This window comes from Plectropomus leopardus, chromosome 7 (genome assembly GCF_008729295.1).
Source record: "Plectropomus leopardus isolate mb chromosome 7, YSFRI_Pleo_2.0, whole genome shotgun sequence".
Lineage (NCBI taxonomy): Eukaryota > Metazoa > Chordata > Actinopteri > Perciformes > Serranidae > Plectropomus > Plectropomus leopardus.
Window position 1 is genome coordinate 10,657,360 of NC_056469.1, and position 15,186 is coordinate 10,672,545.

The 15,186-nt window shown below is 37.3% G+C and overlaps 2 protein-coding genes across 3 annotated transcripts in view; one reads left to right on the plus strand and one right to left on the minus strand.

Moving 5' to 3' along the window:
• On the minus strand, nt 1-12,666 carry LOC121946051 (sialoadhesin-like). Its single transcript, XM_042490461.1, has 9 exons — nt 12,404-12,666; nt 8,943-9,715; nt 7,737-7,876; nt 7,379-7,455; nt 7,082-7,287; nt 3,861-4,124; nt 3,341-3,652; nt 2,322-2,409; nt 1-1,561 (listed from the first exon to the last, which is right to left on the minus strand). The coding sequence occupies exons 2-9, from the start codon at nt 8,995-8,997 to the stop codon at nt 1,498-1,500; spliced, it is 1,206 nt and encodes a 401-aa protein (XP_042346395.1). The 5' UTR covers nt 8,998-9,715; nt 12,404-12,666; the 3' UTR covers nt 1-1,497.
• hpn (hepsin) overlaps nt 9,724-15,186 on the plus strand; it is a 19,343-nt gene continuing 13,880 nt past the window's right edge. For both annotated transcript variants that reach the window (XM_042490458.1, XM_042490459.1), the window contains exons 1-2: nt 9,724-9,900; nt 11,191-11,343. In XM_042490458.1, the coding sequence (XP_042346392.1) occupies nt 11,307-11,343 (37 nt within the window). In that variant the 5' untranslated portion in view covers nt 9,724-9,900; nt 11,191-11,306. The remainder of the gene's footprint in view (nt 9,901-11,190; nt 11,344-15,186) is intronic.

The window sequence follows — 15,186 nt, forward strand, 5'->3', positions numbered from 1 at the left end:
ATTAGTTCTAAGACAAAATCTTGGTATCAATCTTCAGTCTACTAAATACATTACATATGAAAAAAATCTCAGATGACATACATTATAGTTTAAAATTGCTTTTAAATTAAAAACTCAGAATATGTATTGGAATTTATGGCAGTACAATATGTGCCCCACTGATTATCGATGTTTTTCATTAAAGCTGCAGTATGCAGTTTTCTGGAAATTTTTGCCCAATGATGTAAAACCCTGTGTAGCCCAGCTTTAAAACATCACATGAACGTTAAACATGTACAGTAAATGCAACTGAACAAAACATCTCTTAAACTGCTCTGCACATACGGTATCTGACACTGTCTCTTTAAACATTTTGGAAATGAAGTACCATACTTCCTTGTTTACTTAACCATTATTTAAAAAATCAAAGATGTGTGCACCACTTTACTCAGCTCAGGGTAATATAATAAATCAGACAAAAGCAAAGTTCTAAAAATAGACTAATGAGATAAAGAGTTTATATTCAAGAACATTTTGTAAATGGATGTCCGGGTGTCAGAGTCACTGTCCTCCTGGTTTTCATCCTCAGGCTCTGGTCAGTGTCTGTTTGAGCCTTATCACACTGAAGAGTTTACAAGACCACACAGATATGACCCGGTCCTAACTGCTAACAGCTTTTAATTGGATCATTATGAGTCTATTTTCCGTCATCCATCCATCTTCATGCTCATCATCATCATCACCAACAGGCTCTCGGTAACAGCTGTTTCTGGACATCGCTCATACAGCACTGGGTGCACTCGGTGGAGTTTTGTTAAAATCCAACGCCGGATGTGGTCTTTAAATGTGATGAACAGTGGAGGATGTGTTCAAATTCACATCATTCACTGCAGCGGTTCAACCGACAAGAGCACAAACTAGAGGGAGTTTGGTAGTGAGGCGACAGAGGATTTGCAGTCTGTTATCTTTGCTTTGTTAAATCCTGACAGCAGCATTTAGCTTCCTCCAAAGAAAAATGAAACTTGAACATATGGAAAAAATAATGAGATCACAAGCCAGCAGAATAAAGGCAGTTTTTGCTTCAGCTCTTTTGGTTTTGTAATTAAACTGATAATAATAAATAATTAATTTAGTCTCTTTAAGCCCAAGAAGACCAAGTTCATTCTTGTTACACTGAGTGCATTGAAATCCAGGACTGAAAGGCTTTAGCATTGTGTCCAGCTTGCTTAAATTTACAGGAATGTCTATCATATCTTTCAGTTGTCACACACTGTGAGTTGGTGCCACTGTCAACAGCATTGTTTTGCTTCTGTGCACTTGACGTAAGTCATCAACTCAAGGCATTGGTTGGTTTGAGGGTATGTTGTAGAGGTCTACTTGGCAACATGAGGCGTGAAGGTTAACAAGTGTCCGATGGTAGTGTGAAAAAAAAAATCTACCAATCTTGAGTTACTGAAAAAAAAAATTATATTTTTGTTTTTTTTAAAGTTAGTTCTGGTCCTGGTCTTGCTGAGACACTTAAGGTGACGTAGCAGTTGTCTGGGTGAGGACATATGACTGGTGTGTGGATGTTTTCCGTCTCCTGAAAGAACAGACAAATATTTCATCAAAAGTCACTAAAACTCTGTTTTATTAAGTTACTAAGTTAAAGGAGCAGTGTGTGAGAAAGGAGCAGTGTGTGAGAATCAGTGGCATCTAGTGGTGAGAATTATAAATTGCAACTGCAAAAAACAGCATGGCGTTCTCTATTTTAATTCCTTTTTTTAAGGTGATTATACGGTAAAGAAAAAATACTTACTGTATTATATCACTGCCAATATATCCCCCTAATTACTACACACTTGACCGTCAATTCTCAGCTTTTTTCTTGAACTATAATAAACCATTATTTCATGTAACACTATGTGTAACCCATACACTTAAGATCTTTGTTTATTATTCAAATTACTATGGACATCACCTTGGCCTTTTATTACACATTAAAGTCACATCTAGATTGGATAATTTGAATATTTCAACCATGTGAATGCAGTGTTATAAATGATGTATCAAGGGGTTTCAAATGCAGTATCACTTCTTGTTAGGCACACTGGATCTTATTAAGCACACTTTCTATAAAGATGAGGTCTTTTTTTGTCCATGATGCTTATTAAGAGTTCTGAAGAAGTGATAACGTGAACTGAAGTAAACTTGATTTTCATCTGTTTTAAATTGTTATTTTACTTGCATCATCCACCAAATGGTACCACTTACAATTCCTGTTTCTGAAATGCTTATAAAAATATGACAGGAAAAAAAAATGTAATAATACTGACCAGCTGTAAGAAAAGCAACAAACTCACCTTGCCATAACAAAGGCCACTATGGCCATAATAGCCAGTAGAACACAAATGGTCACTCCCACAACCAGCAATCTGCTTCCCAAAGAGTCTGACAGGGACAGAAAAGGAATTAGAGCCAGGACAAACGGTCTCAGGCAGCACTCTTTCATACAATGTGTACGTGGATGGTTAGACCCTGAGTCAAGAATATCCAGGTGCTGAGTATATAAAATGTAAGAATAATTCTTAATGTTAAGCTTCATGGCAGTAGTTTTTCCCCCTATTTTTTTGTTCTTTTTTAAACAAATAAATTATATGCAAAATGGGCAAATTCTTATATTTTTTTGTTTCAACAACTTCCAACTTTGTTCCATCACAAAAAATTTCAAGTCAAGGCTAACCTAGTAAACAAGCTAATATGGGTGCTAAGAGCTAGTTTTGGTACTGGTTAATAGTGCTGTATACTATTAAAGTGCAATGTTAGCACTATTTTTACATGATCAAGTTTGGCTGAAATTGTTTTGATTAACTTAAATTAAAAATCCAGTGAGAAGGAAATACTGGCATCTGTTGGTAGAAATGGTATATAATATTCACAAGTGTTTGCATTAGTTTATAATCGAAAACAAGAACATAAGAATTGTGCTTTTGTTAGTTTAGACTGGGCAGCTGATATCTACATATGGAGCGGGTCCTCTTTCACAGAGTCTGCCAAGTTTCAGTTCTTCAACCTCACAACTAGATGCCATTTATTTCCTTCACACTGGATCTTTAACAAATACATTTGAATTTAAAAAATAATTAATCTTTATTACTCTGACTGGCATTAGATTTGTCAAAAAGCACATTATGACTTGTTTAGGACTTGAAAAAACTTCAAAGTTTAGGACTTGGGATTTGTCAGTCTTGACTTAAGACGTAAGTGGAAAGACTTGAGACTTATTTGTGACTTGTAAAACAATGACTCTGTCCCACCTCTTGTTGCCAATGGAAACTGCAAAACTCAGACAGTGTGAATGATGGACTCTTCTTTCACTTACTGTTGGGACTTGTGAGCGTTACGATGTAAGTGTCTGATCCATGTCTGTTGCGTGCTACACAGCAGTGCTGCCCGTGTTCCTTAGTGGTGATGCTGGCACTGCTGAGTGTCAGGCCTCCTCCTGCAGGCTTAGCCATGGATTGTCTTGCTGGATGAAAGCTTTTGTCTGCTGTAGGGAGACATGCTTTACCCTGGTACCAGGTGTATGTGCGCACAGGTGGGTTAGCATCACTGCTGCAGGTCAGAGTCACAGGAACTCCGTCCTGTAGTTCCTTAGCAGGAGACACTGAGACAACTGTGTTTCGAGGAGAGTCTGGAGAGGAGGGAGATATAAAACCAAAATTTAACTGTAGTTTTTAAACTGTACGGGGAAGTTTCTTCATACAGCTGAGAAATTCTGAAGAAATTCTCTGTTGAAATACTAATTCTGGAGCACTTGCTTAACTTATGTTAAAATTAGGTGCAGCCATTGCCTGAATGATTTATAATAAATTAATAACGTTAATGTGAACTTGACTTACACTCTACATTAACTTTCAGCATTGATGAGTTTTCCACTTGATCTTCAGTCTGTAACTGACAGTAGTAGCTGCCAGAGTCTTCGGATGTAACCTCACTGATGTTCCACACCTGTCCAGTATGTCTCGGGGTGGTGCTTGTGCTTTTGTACCATCTGTAACTGACCTGTGGACTGTCCGCAAGGCTGCAGCAGGCCAGACGTAAGGCCGTGCCCTCGGTGGCGTCACTGGGGGGACTTGCTAACACTGCGACTGTGCTGGAGGACTCTGGAGAAAGCAAGTGTTGGGAAACAGGGAAAGTGCATATCTGGTTGGAGTATTTACTTTAGATATTTAAATAGACAAAAATATTATATTTGTGTGTGTGTATGTCAGTGGGACAAGATCGTATATCAATTGCATAGTAAAAAATCCTAACATTTAATGTTAAATGATGTTCTGTCTCTAAATTAGCTGTGTTTACTGATTTGTGACCAAAAACTGTATAACAATCTGCCTAGAGTCTTGGCCAGGATTTAAGAAACACTGAAGTCAAATGAAGTCAAAGATTATTTTGATTTTTAAAAATTGTCCCTGTTAATCAAACTGTTCTTATATATATTTCTCTACTGCATACGGCAGTCTAAACAATTTTTTCCCCCTAAATACCCAATTCTGGTGGGGAAAAATGTTAAACTGTTGCATTTACACACTTAATGCTCTGCTTTCTCTTTCCCTCCCCCTCCCTGTTCTGTGTCACTTCCTGCAGTGTGTGGCATGATGTGGGCTGGCACACTCTGCTGAGTTGGCAATGAGGCACAGCTGGTCTCATTCTCTGCAATCAGCTCCTCCATAAAAACCTGTTCGTCACTCCACCACTAATAGATAATCCTGTCTTTTTCTATTTGGCTTTGCAGTGTTTCTTTTGTCTGCTTTTTTTCTTTTCCTTGTGCTAACCTTTAAGGGTTTCCTGTGTTTTTGCTCCTTATTTGAACTGTGTTCTTTTTAGATTTTGTTCCCACTGAACTTAGCAGTGTTTTCTAGCTTTTTTCACTGTGTGTCTCACTGCTTTGCTGGCTGTCGTGTGCCAAGTACTCATTTTTTATTAAAAGTCTTTAAATATTTTCTAAATGTGCTCCTTGTGCCTGTTTCAGCCCTTTTGGGTCCAGAACGCAAGAACCCACACATCACAATGATTGCACTGATGATGTGACCTCTGTGGACTATGTGACCATAAGATATTCAATTCTGGTCTCTGTGTTGATTTTCACAAGCCTCTGTTCATTTAACATTCACACTAAAAGTCGCTTTTGAGTCGCTTCAGAGTTTTCCAGTGATGGTCAATTTGATCATGTAACGCATTTGTGGGTTTAACTAACAACTCTCAAGGCCAAACCACAACCTGTTGGTATTTTTGTTCTTACTATTCCTGTGCAGCTGTCATAAACTAAACATTGTGACGAATTTTAGTTGAAATTCCTTTAGCTGAGTACAAATACTTAGCTTACCTCTGATATGTCATTTCTGTTTTTCTGTATTCTACCATTTCTGACTGTTTGGTTAATCCTACAGATTACTAGTACTTCATGGGGTTAAATCAAAGAGCATGACACAGTGGCAACAGAGAGAAAAACAAGAAAACAAGATTATGATTTCACCCAGATGTTTCTCAATCATTGCCTAAGGATAGCTTTGTGGTGAAACAATGCCACCACCTGCCCTCCACACACCACATGCTTTTTAACACAATCTAATACCTTAAATTGCTGTAAATCCCCATTCTTTACAGCTTGACCTTCATGTTTGCGTATTAGAGATTTTCATCATCAACGTAGGTCTTGGTTAGAAAAATTGTTGGTTGGCTTTATGAAACATTATGTAAAGCTGAGTTTATACATTATTTATATGCAGTGAGTGGTCAGTTTCACTTCAACTTCTCATAAATAGCACTTGCACACAGGAAGAGCACTCAGAGCAACAGTGCTTAAACATCAACACTTTTTATCCAAGTATTGAAGTATTATAGGTTAACAAAGTGCAAAATATTCTTAGTTTTATGTTTGTTGCTTAAACAATTACAACGAAACAGTTGCCACTCAATACTATTGTTGTAGCTGGGCAGACAGGCATTGAGTAACAGACAGATAGGCAGCCAAAACATAGAGGAAGAACAAATAAAAAGACTTGGTGGTTTGTGTGTTGTCAGTGCAAGCTAATTTAAAACAACCATTATAAGGCTACAGCACTACTGACAGTCGTCCATACAGTATGTGTGTCCATCTGTCCGTCTGTCCCAGTCTTGTGAACATGATTTCTCAAGAGCACCTTGAGGGAATTTCTTAAAATTTTTCACAAATGTTCATTTGGATTAAACAATGAATTCATTAAATTTTTGTTGTCAAAGGTCAAAGGTCAAGACCACCATGATCTTGTCTGCCTCAGTCAAGTAAATGCAATATCTCAGCACCTTGAGGTGATTTTTTAAAATTTGGCACAAACATCCATTTGGACTCAAAAGTGAACTGATTAGAATCCAGTGATCAAAAGTCAAAGATCATGGTGACCTCACAAAACAGTTTTTTGGCCATAACTCAATAACTCATAAGCAAATTATGACAGAATTTCACATAAATAGCAAAGTGATGATATTATATATCAAAAGGGTCAAAGGTCAGCTTTACTTTAATGTCATAGTATTATGTAATAACACTTTTCTGGACATTACATCATAACTCAGGAATAGATAGATAGATAAATACTTTTATTTATCCATGTGGGAATTGAGTTGGCAGGAACGATCACAACAGGGGAGACATTTGGTCAGACACTGAATTGGTGACACTAATATTAAGTTTTCACCCTGAAACTGTGCTGATTTGATAGATGTTCTGTGCTGCTGCGGGGAAGATGTGTGTGAAGCATCCATATTTTCACAGACATGTATAAAATTGTCTGGTGCACCATGAGGCTGTAACTCTAGTTTTTTTGTATGATTTTGAGATAAAAGGCACGAATGATCAACATGAACTTCCTCATTTGCATTTCAAACAATAAATTGGTGTAAACACCATTGTAGTATACAAGTATAAAGATTTAATGTGATGTGATGCATTGCTTTACATTTACATAATTGTTATATAATTTTATATAACTGTGGTGGAGGATGATGATAATTATGATTATGACAGTGATGATCATGTTAATTATAATTACTTTTAAGTATCTATAATATGAAATATTCCCACCTGTCACCAGCAGCTGTACACCACTCTGCTCTGGCATCTTCTGTGTAGGATGGCTGGTGATGAGGTAAAACACGTATGCTCCGCTGTCCGACGGTCTCAGATCAGAAATCCTCAGGGAACAGTTTTTTGTTCCTGGTTGACCCAGGTACTCCACCCTGTTCTGGTAGGATGGATCGAGGGCGATACCATTACTGTGGAAGACATATCTGAGATGGACAGACAGAAAGACAAACTTAGATACTTATTTTGTTTTGTCTCAATTCTGTGCTGTGAGTTTCTTTGCGTCTTAAAGAATACCTTGGTGTGATGCAACGACTGTTTTCGAGACACCACATCTCAGACAAAACTTTGTACTGTTGTATCTCTCCCCCATCCTAATGGAGAAAAAAATAAACACAGTTGCTTAAAATGAGAAAAGAGCAGGCTTTTGAAGGCATTAAGTGCTCTGGCTCTATTATTTGTTCAAGTCACTCCCAAAACTTGAATAGTAAGCTCAAAAACAGTTTAATGCGGTTATCCTTAATCAACCCCCTGTAGCTGCACTTTTCTGTTCACTCTGATTACAACTTTGAGCCCTGGCAGAGGAAGTCTTCTGCTTAAAGACGCACTGCAGGACATATTGAAACTGCTAACAATGCTCTCTTTATTGAATCACCTGAGCAGGGAGCCGTCCCTCTTCCTTGGTTTCATTAGAACTTTGGGGGTAGTCATAGGAACAAGGGAGAACAACAGTAGAACCAATCACAGCACAGATAGGACCGGGGATATGAACGGACCAATCACCTGCAAGTATACCTAAAGAGGAAGATAATATGTGTGAAAATGTAGTAAGTTAAGGAATCATTAACAAGTCATATTACAAAGGCACACTTCTCTTTTAAAGAATGCATTAAAATCTTAACTTACAGATTAAAGGTAAAAGAAATTCACAGTTTGCTCTGTGTGCTGTGAAAGTACATGTAAAACTTTAATGACATTAAAAAATAGAGTTACTACAGGGAGCGGTGCCAAAATATTGTTTTATCTTTTTTTTTCTTTCAAAAATGTGTCTGAAAATACACAGCAGCGATACTGCAACAAATTATTTGCAAAGTTATAAACCGGGCTATTCCGAAAAACAAACAAGCAAAATTAATTTACAGTACACAGCACTGATGACAGGCTAGCTGTTATCCATGAGTCTTTGTTATATTATTCCATGATGTATTTATTTATTAATTTGTAAAAAAACGTTATTTTAATAAAGCTTGTTGTTGTTTATAATGTTGTCATCTCAGGCTACCTTACCGGTTACTGTAGACCTGCTGTAATATGCAACCCAATTTTATATATGTAGAAGGGGGTTCCTGCTGTATTTTTTGTTCATCTGAGGGGTCCTTAGCATGAAAAAATATTGAAGACGTCTGTTTTATACAGTTATAGTAAAGATTCGCAGACTTTTTTTTCAGTATTAAATAACATCATGAACATTAACATAAATATATTCATTTAACTATTTCTCCAACTCTTGTCAATACATTTTTAATGATAGAAGTTGTAAACTATTCTATTTCTACTCAATGCTAATTACTAAAAATGACTGATATTTATGACATCGCAATTCAAAGGTAATTTGGAAACTACAAAAAGGTTTTCAAAGGTAAAAAAAGGTACCAGAGTACATTAAAAAAAATATGCTTATTAAAATTCATGCAGAGCCCCCAAAGTCCTCTAACCCCAGAAACACCCCTGCTCAACACATTAAGTTGATTCTGTTCCATCAGTTTTGACACCATAGACAGATGTTGGGCCGGCTGATCTTCGTAATGCTTATTGTGGGTGCCACCATGAATGTTGCTGGTACTTTCATTCAAGGTCTTACCTTTCAGAGAGAGTGTGAGCAGCAGCCAGCAGCTCTTTGCCACTTGTCCACACATCTTCTCTTCCTGCTGAGGCTGGTTGATTGTTTTATTATCTCCTGACCCTTCTCCCTCAGTCACCTCTTCGCTCCTTCTCACCCTACTCTGTGTCGCTGTGATCTAGTCAATCCTCTCTTCTCTTTAAACTATGATGCCTATTTCTCTTCCTCAAAGACAAAGCCCTATAGGTCACATTGTCCAACTTCCCTTTAATTTCCTCTGCAAATAAGGAACTGGGGTGATGCAATGTCAGCAAAGGAGCCTACTGTAAATAAATGTGTGTGTATGTGTTTGAGTGTGTCTGTTGGGAGATACTGTGCTGCTTCAGCTGCACTAATAGAAATATGAAGCTCCACACTTTCTGAAAGTAAATACCAGAACAATAAATCTCTTTCTAACCTCTTTAAGTTGTATTTGATGATAGTTATGAACACTTTACATGGCAGTGTGTTCACCTGCAGCAGGTCTGCATGGTCAGACAGTGAGAGCCTCAGAAACGTAAGCTGACGTCACTCGTGCCCCTCTCGTCTGCGCAGCTGAGCGCTCACAGGACCACCACACAAAGCGACTAAAGACGGGATAAAACTTTCTCTAACTCTGTCTCAGTTAGTCTAGTCTTCCAAATGTTTATCTCTTTTCTATCAGAAGCGGGCGTCGGTGGTTTTGGTTGATAGAAACTGTCGCTGAAAAACTTTGCTCCTTTTTTTCTTCTTCTTCTTTCTTTGGGGTCAGTAACCTGTGAAGAGAGCGAAAAGGGATTTACTGCAAACTGGGATTTATCTAGTGGCGTTTAAACAGTGTTGTCGCCTGTTTTTGAGGCAGAAGTTTTATTTTTTGGCCTTTTCTGTTGTGTAAAGCGGACGAAAAAATATATTTGTCACCAACGGAGGCCAGTGCTCCACCTGCTGCAAGAAAAGACAGGTGAGTGAAATTTTGGAGTTAGTTTCAGTCCTGTAGTTTCGTGCTGCGTTAGCCAGCTAGTTACTACATTTTGGTATATTAAATGTTTACAGTTAACCTTGCTTAGACAATAAAAAGTAGTAGATACTTGACATTGTGTTTTAATTCGGCTAAATAAAGTAGCCAAATTCTATAATTTGAACGATAATTATATCAACATTACAGTTTATGGTACTAAATCTCTTAATGCTCTTTGGTCTGTTGAATCTGTTTAACCACCTCTGTCACAGGACTTTTGCAGTCTAACTTACATTACCAAGGTGATACAAATATCACCTAACCCTTACCCAGCAACACTTAACTTAATATGCGTTTTAAATATAACTGTCTGTAAATTGTATAGTGATACAATACCAGATAACTTTTCTAGAACTTTCTATAGATACACCTTAACTCCTTCTAATAATTATAAATGCCTCCTTGATAATACACCTTTTTCACATGAGACATTTTGACATGGCAAAGTAGGAAAAGCACAGGTGTGTTCAGTCATTAATGATAGCTGCATCTTGGTATTGTCTCACTAGAATACGTTTGTAGTTTACTGGGTTACTTCATTAATGTTATCAGTTTCACCTGTGCTTTTCCTGCTATCACAAATAAAATGTCTGCTGTGAAAAAAAGGTCCTTTTGCTTCCAGTGGTCCATAGGATTTTTTTTGTTGTCCGTTTGGATAACAGTGAATACTGTAACTGTCAACCTTTGATAGTGGTTAATAATGACACCAGCCTTCTTTATGTTGTAGCATAAGAAGCTTATTTACATGGAATTAAGATGCAAATGTTAGGGAAAGTAGCTCCGTTCCTGTAAAAGTAACTTCTTATATGCACTTTACATGTGTAGTTTTTTTAGTTTTCATCTTAGAAATAATTAATTAAACCATGGTAGCTTGATAGTAGATGTGGCTATCTGGAGGTGTGTGTGTGTGTAAATTAACAAAACACAAAGTGAAAAAAACTGCTCCAAAACAAACCTGTGATGTAATGTGCTTGTACTTTAGAGCATATCGATCGAAATTTAAAGTAATAGTATTATTTAAAGTGTAGTGAGTATATGTAATATAAATTAGTATATAGTGTGTGGCAAAATTAGCTTCAGCTCTTCACTTTATATATGTTTTTCAAACCCAATCTCATATCTCAATCTCTGTCTGGATAGCTCTTTGATGAATGTTTATTGAAAACAAATGTACTGTTTACCTAGAGTACAGTGCTTGTTTTTCACGTGAGACCCTCAATATTATATTACCAGGCAAAAGTGACTGCCAAGGGCTCAGACCACCTGCCCTGAGGAGTCAAGGAAACAAGGAAGGAAGAAAGGAGATTGATCATTCTCTGTTGCTGCCCTCTGCTTCCCACTGTAGCAAGATGTATGCTGAGAAAGTTGTGACGGAGGGGAAGATGGGTGAGTGCACATTTCACATACACTGCTCTGCTTGCTCTCATTCTCCACCCCTTCTCTTCTCAAGTACACACACACACACACACACACACACTAACACACACACACACACACGCACAGATTAAAATGCTGTGCTGGTCATGCTGTAGCGCATGCTGCCTGTTTTCTGTATTTGGGACCAGACATCAGTCCACTTGACAGTTAACCATTAACTGGTTTGTTGAAAGCTTACTGACTGTCTCTGCGATGTTCTCTGGGTTTATTTTTGAAGTTTGTCTTTTAGCTCAGAAAAGGTATACTCTGATTGATTATATTATTTTTTCATCAAATAACATTCCTAACTCAAATATACATGTGCTGATAGCCGGGGCTGTTCTTTAAACCAAATTACACTTACGATAATCGCAGCATATTGTATTTACAACATTTACAATGCTCTCTCCTTGCAGTCATAGGTGTACGATTAAAAACATGAAAGTAGCAAAGGACTTTATTTTTTAAAAAATTGAACACATTTACATCATAAATTGATGTGAAATAGCACAATTTGATGCATTATATTTGATAGTGATAGTGATAGTGATAGTGAAATGTTTGAAGCTCGAAATGTTCTGAGGGAGTACCCCCAAACCCCCTGTTTGATATGTGTGTCCCGAGTGTTGAAATGAAACCTATGCTCTTGATCACAGTCATAAACAAACTCACTGTACCCACATCACTGTCACAATTAGGCTTTCCTACCTGATCCCAGATAACATCAGTGAAGCCCACATTTAAAAGAAAACCAGATAATCCACATCTGTTCTGTTGCGTGGCATCAGCTGTAATGCCGTGTTGGAAGTGTTAGTCAGATATGCAGCCTTATGGCTCCTAATGAGTTTAATGCTAATTTTTTTACGATGCTGTTATTGAAGTAAAGATAAGATTACTTACTATATTTCACTGTTGCTAGAAAACATTCCTGTCAGTGTAAACTAAGCAACTAAAATGTTGGCCACTTTAAAGACACCATAAATCCACCCTGTATATGCTTTACCACATAACAGGACAACGGCTCACGTACCTTACACTGCAGGGACAAGTTGAGTGCCAGCACAATGAAGCCAGTCGTCTCCCATCAAGTCTTTAGTTGAAAACAGATATCATCTCCATGTCCTCTTCTGTTGTCATCAGCAGGTCTTCTTGGTGTCCTTGTTGTTCTGTAACTGAAGTTCTGTGTCTGAACATGCAGCTTATCATTTGGTTTTGCAGGTTTTTCCTGGCTAAAGGGAGTTCAGCCAGATGCAATGAATCAGGCAGAGTCTTTGGTGTGTGTAATTTCAAGAGAAACACAGTCTCGCCAAGGAGGGGCACACATGGCGTGGCTTAATTTGTGTGCGTCTGTGCTTAGTTTATGTGAGACATCATCTATTTTCAGAAACAAGCTGTGTTTACCTTAAACGTGACACACGTGTGAACACGTACAGAAACACAAATATGCACGTTCACACACAAGTACTGCCATCACACAGGGTGTATTTCTAATCAGGCTAATATTTACAGCATGTTATGACTGTGTTTAGTTTAACTTTTCTGCCATGACAACCACTACAAAGTATGAGTCAGAGCCTCTGTTGTGTCTTCATCTGTGTGTGCATGAGGTTTTCCTTAGCCCCTGTACTGTTATCTTTGCTTTACACCACTCTTACCACACCTAGGCTCACTTCAGTCTACTCAGGATGGAGATATTCCTCAGTATTCATTTGAAAACCTTTTAACACCTTTTTGTATTTAGATTGGCATATTAATTCATGTTGAATTGAGCTCAGGATTGTTTTGATTGACCAGGTACATAAAACTGGTCTTCCTCATTTTATGCTAGTTTTTGATTCTGTTTCAAATGTCGATGCTTCCAAGTGGACAATAGACAATGCAGCAGATGCTGACTATGCTGTAAGGTTTGGAGTTGCTCAACAATCTGATAAACAAACCTGATATTTAAAAGAAAAGGTACATGGACATTGACTGCTGTATTCAAGGACAAGAATTAACTTTCACAACTTTTTAACACAAACAATAGATCATAAAAGCAATACCGATGAAATTATAACAGTTACTGACCTTGCATGCCAGATCAATCTCCATGGGAAAAATAATAAAATCACAGTGTCAGGCTAACAACAGCAATTACTTCTAGGTAGATAACTGACAATTGATTTGAACTGCAGAGATATGTGAAATCTGCAAACCGGTTTACTCCTTTTGTCATTTTCGTCCACAACTGTAAGATATATAGTTAAACATGGTGGTCCGACCAAGTGGCAGCCTCAGTGGCTGAAACATTAAGCCAGCAGGGAAGGTTATTGTAAACAAACATAGTGATTCGATCTCATAAACCTTGAGTGTAGTTTGATTTATCAGATAAACCTATATGGCTAACAATCTAAGAAAAATAGGAGTGCTGAAGGGTTCTCCACAGAGAATAAGACTTTGACCACAGACCTCTACTACTACTAGCCATGACTGCTGAAAAACAACTTCTGTTTATAATTTCTTCAAAGCAAAACAGTTACTGTATGTCAATAGTACTTTGAGATTATTTTGTTTAATACATTTTGCATCTTGAACTCCAGATGAACTGTAATTTTTTAGAGAACTTTTCTGATGTAAATGGTGGAAAGGATGGTTTTCTGTTGTTTCTCTCAATTTTGTTCAGTGGAGGGTGTACACAGCCACATATCTCATCTGGTACAGAGCAGCTTTTTTTCACTCAACAGTGTGGTATGTCAGTGGGAGGACATTATGCGTGCAAAGTTAAGGGTATCCCTCCACAACAACAACAACAACAACAACCAGTGAGTGAGAAATGACACAGTGAACCTTTTTCGTCCCGCTGCTTCTGACTGCTCATGTGAGTCATGGATGAGGATAGAAATAACCTAAAATAAAATGTGTATGTACATTTTTGTAGGGATGGGTCACAAACAGTGAGTGATGACTAATTCTTACCTCTCGTGCCAGCCTTATTTACCTCAGCTCCAACAAACCATGGCAACAGACTATGCAGTCATGCTGTGGAGTAGCTCTAATTGTTCACTGCAGATTGTGAAATATTCCTTATGTACAACAGTAGTAATGCACTGTTAAAAATGCATCTTTTTGCTTAGCTTGAAGAAAGGATGAAATATATCTAACAGTGTTATGACGCAGTGATGTTAAGTAACTTTTCTTATTCGTTATACATATACATATTGTCAATTGCAGTTTATTTTTTGAATGAAAAGGCTTTCAGTGAATAGGAATGGTTGTGTGACTTGTCAGAAAAACCTGTTGGAAATTGTACACAAGTGTTTTACATATTTACAGCCGTAATAAGCAGAATTGTAGATTAGGGCTGCAACTAATGATTATTTTCATTTTTGATTAATCTGTCCTTTATTTTCTTGATTAATCATTTAGTTGCACTATGTTTAAAATGACAGAAAATGCTTAAAATGGCACCTAGGGTTTCTTAGCTTTAATTTAAGGATTTAAGGATGACATCTTCAAATGTCTTGTCTCATCCACAACTCAAATATATTCAGTTTACTTATTATTTGAATATTAAGACATTTCATGAAAATATTCAATATATTGTCGCATTTTCTCGATTGATTAATTAGTTGCTCTGTCTATAAAATGTCAGAAAAATGACATCTTTGAATGTTTTGTTCTGCTATAGCTTAACTATATTCAGTTGTCATACAGGTGTGCAAAAAATCCAGAAAATATTCACGTTAATGAAGTTGGAAACAGACTTTTTGTTTTTCCTTAAAAACGACTCAAACTGATTATTATCATATTTGTTGGCAATTAATTGATAAGTTG

What these genes read in the sequence shown, in the direction of transcription:
- LOC121946051 (XM_042490461.1), bottom strand. Translation starts at nt 8,997, where the DNA reads ATGTGTGGACAAGTGGCAAAGAGCTGCTGGCTGCTGCTCACACTCTCT. An exon ending in AGGGACGGCTCCCTGCTCAG is followed by an intron (nt 7,456 to 7,736) that starts GTGATTCAATAA and finishes TTTCTCCATTAG; the next exon opens with GATGGGGGAGAGATACAACA. An exon ending in AGTCGTTGCATCACACCAAG is followed by an intron (nt 7,288 to 7,378) that starts GTATTCTTTAAG and finishes TGTCCATCTCAG; the next exon opens with ATATGTCTTCCACAGTAATG.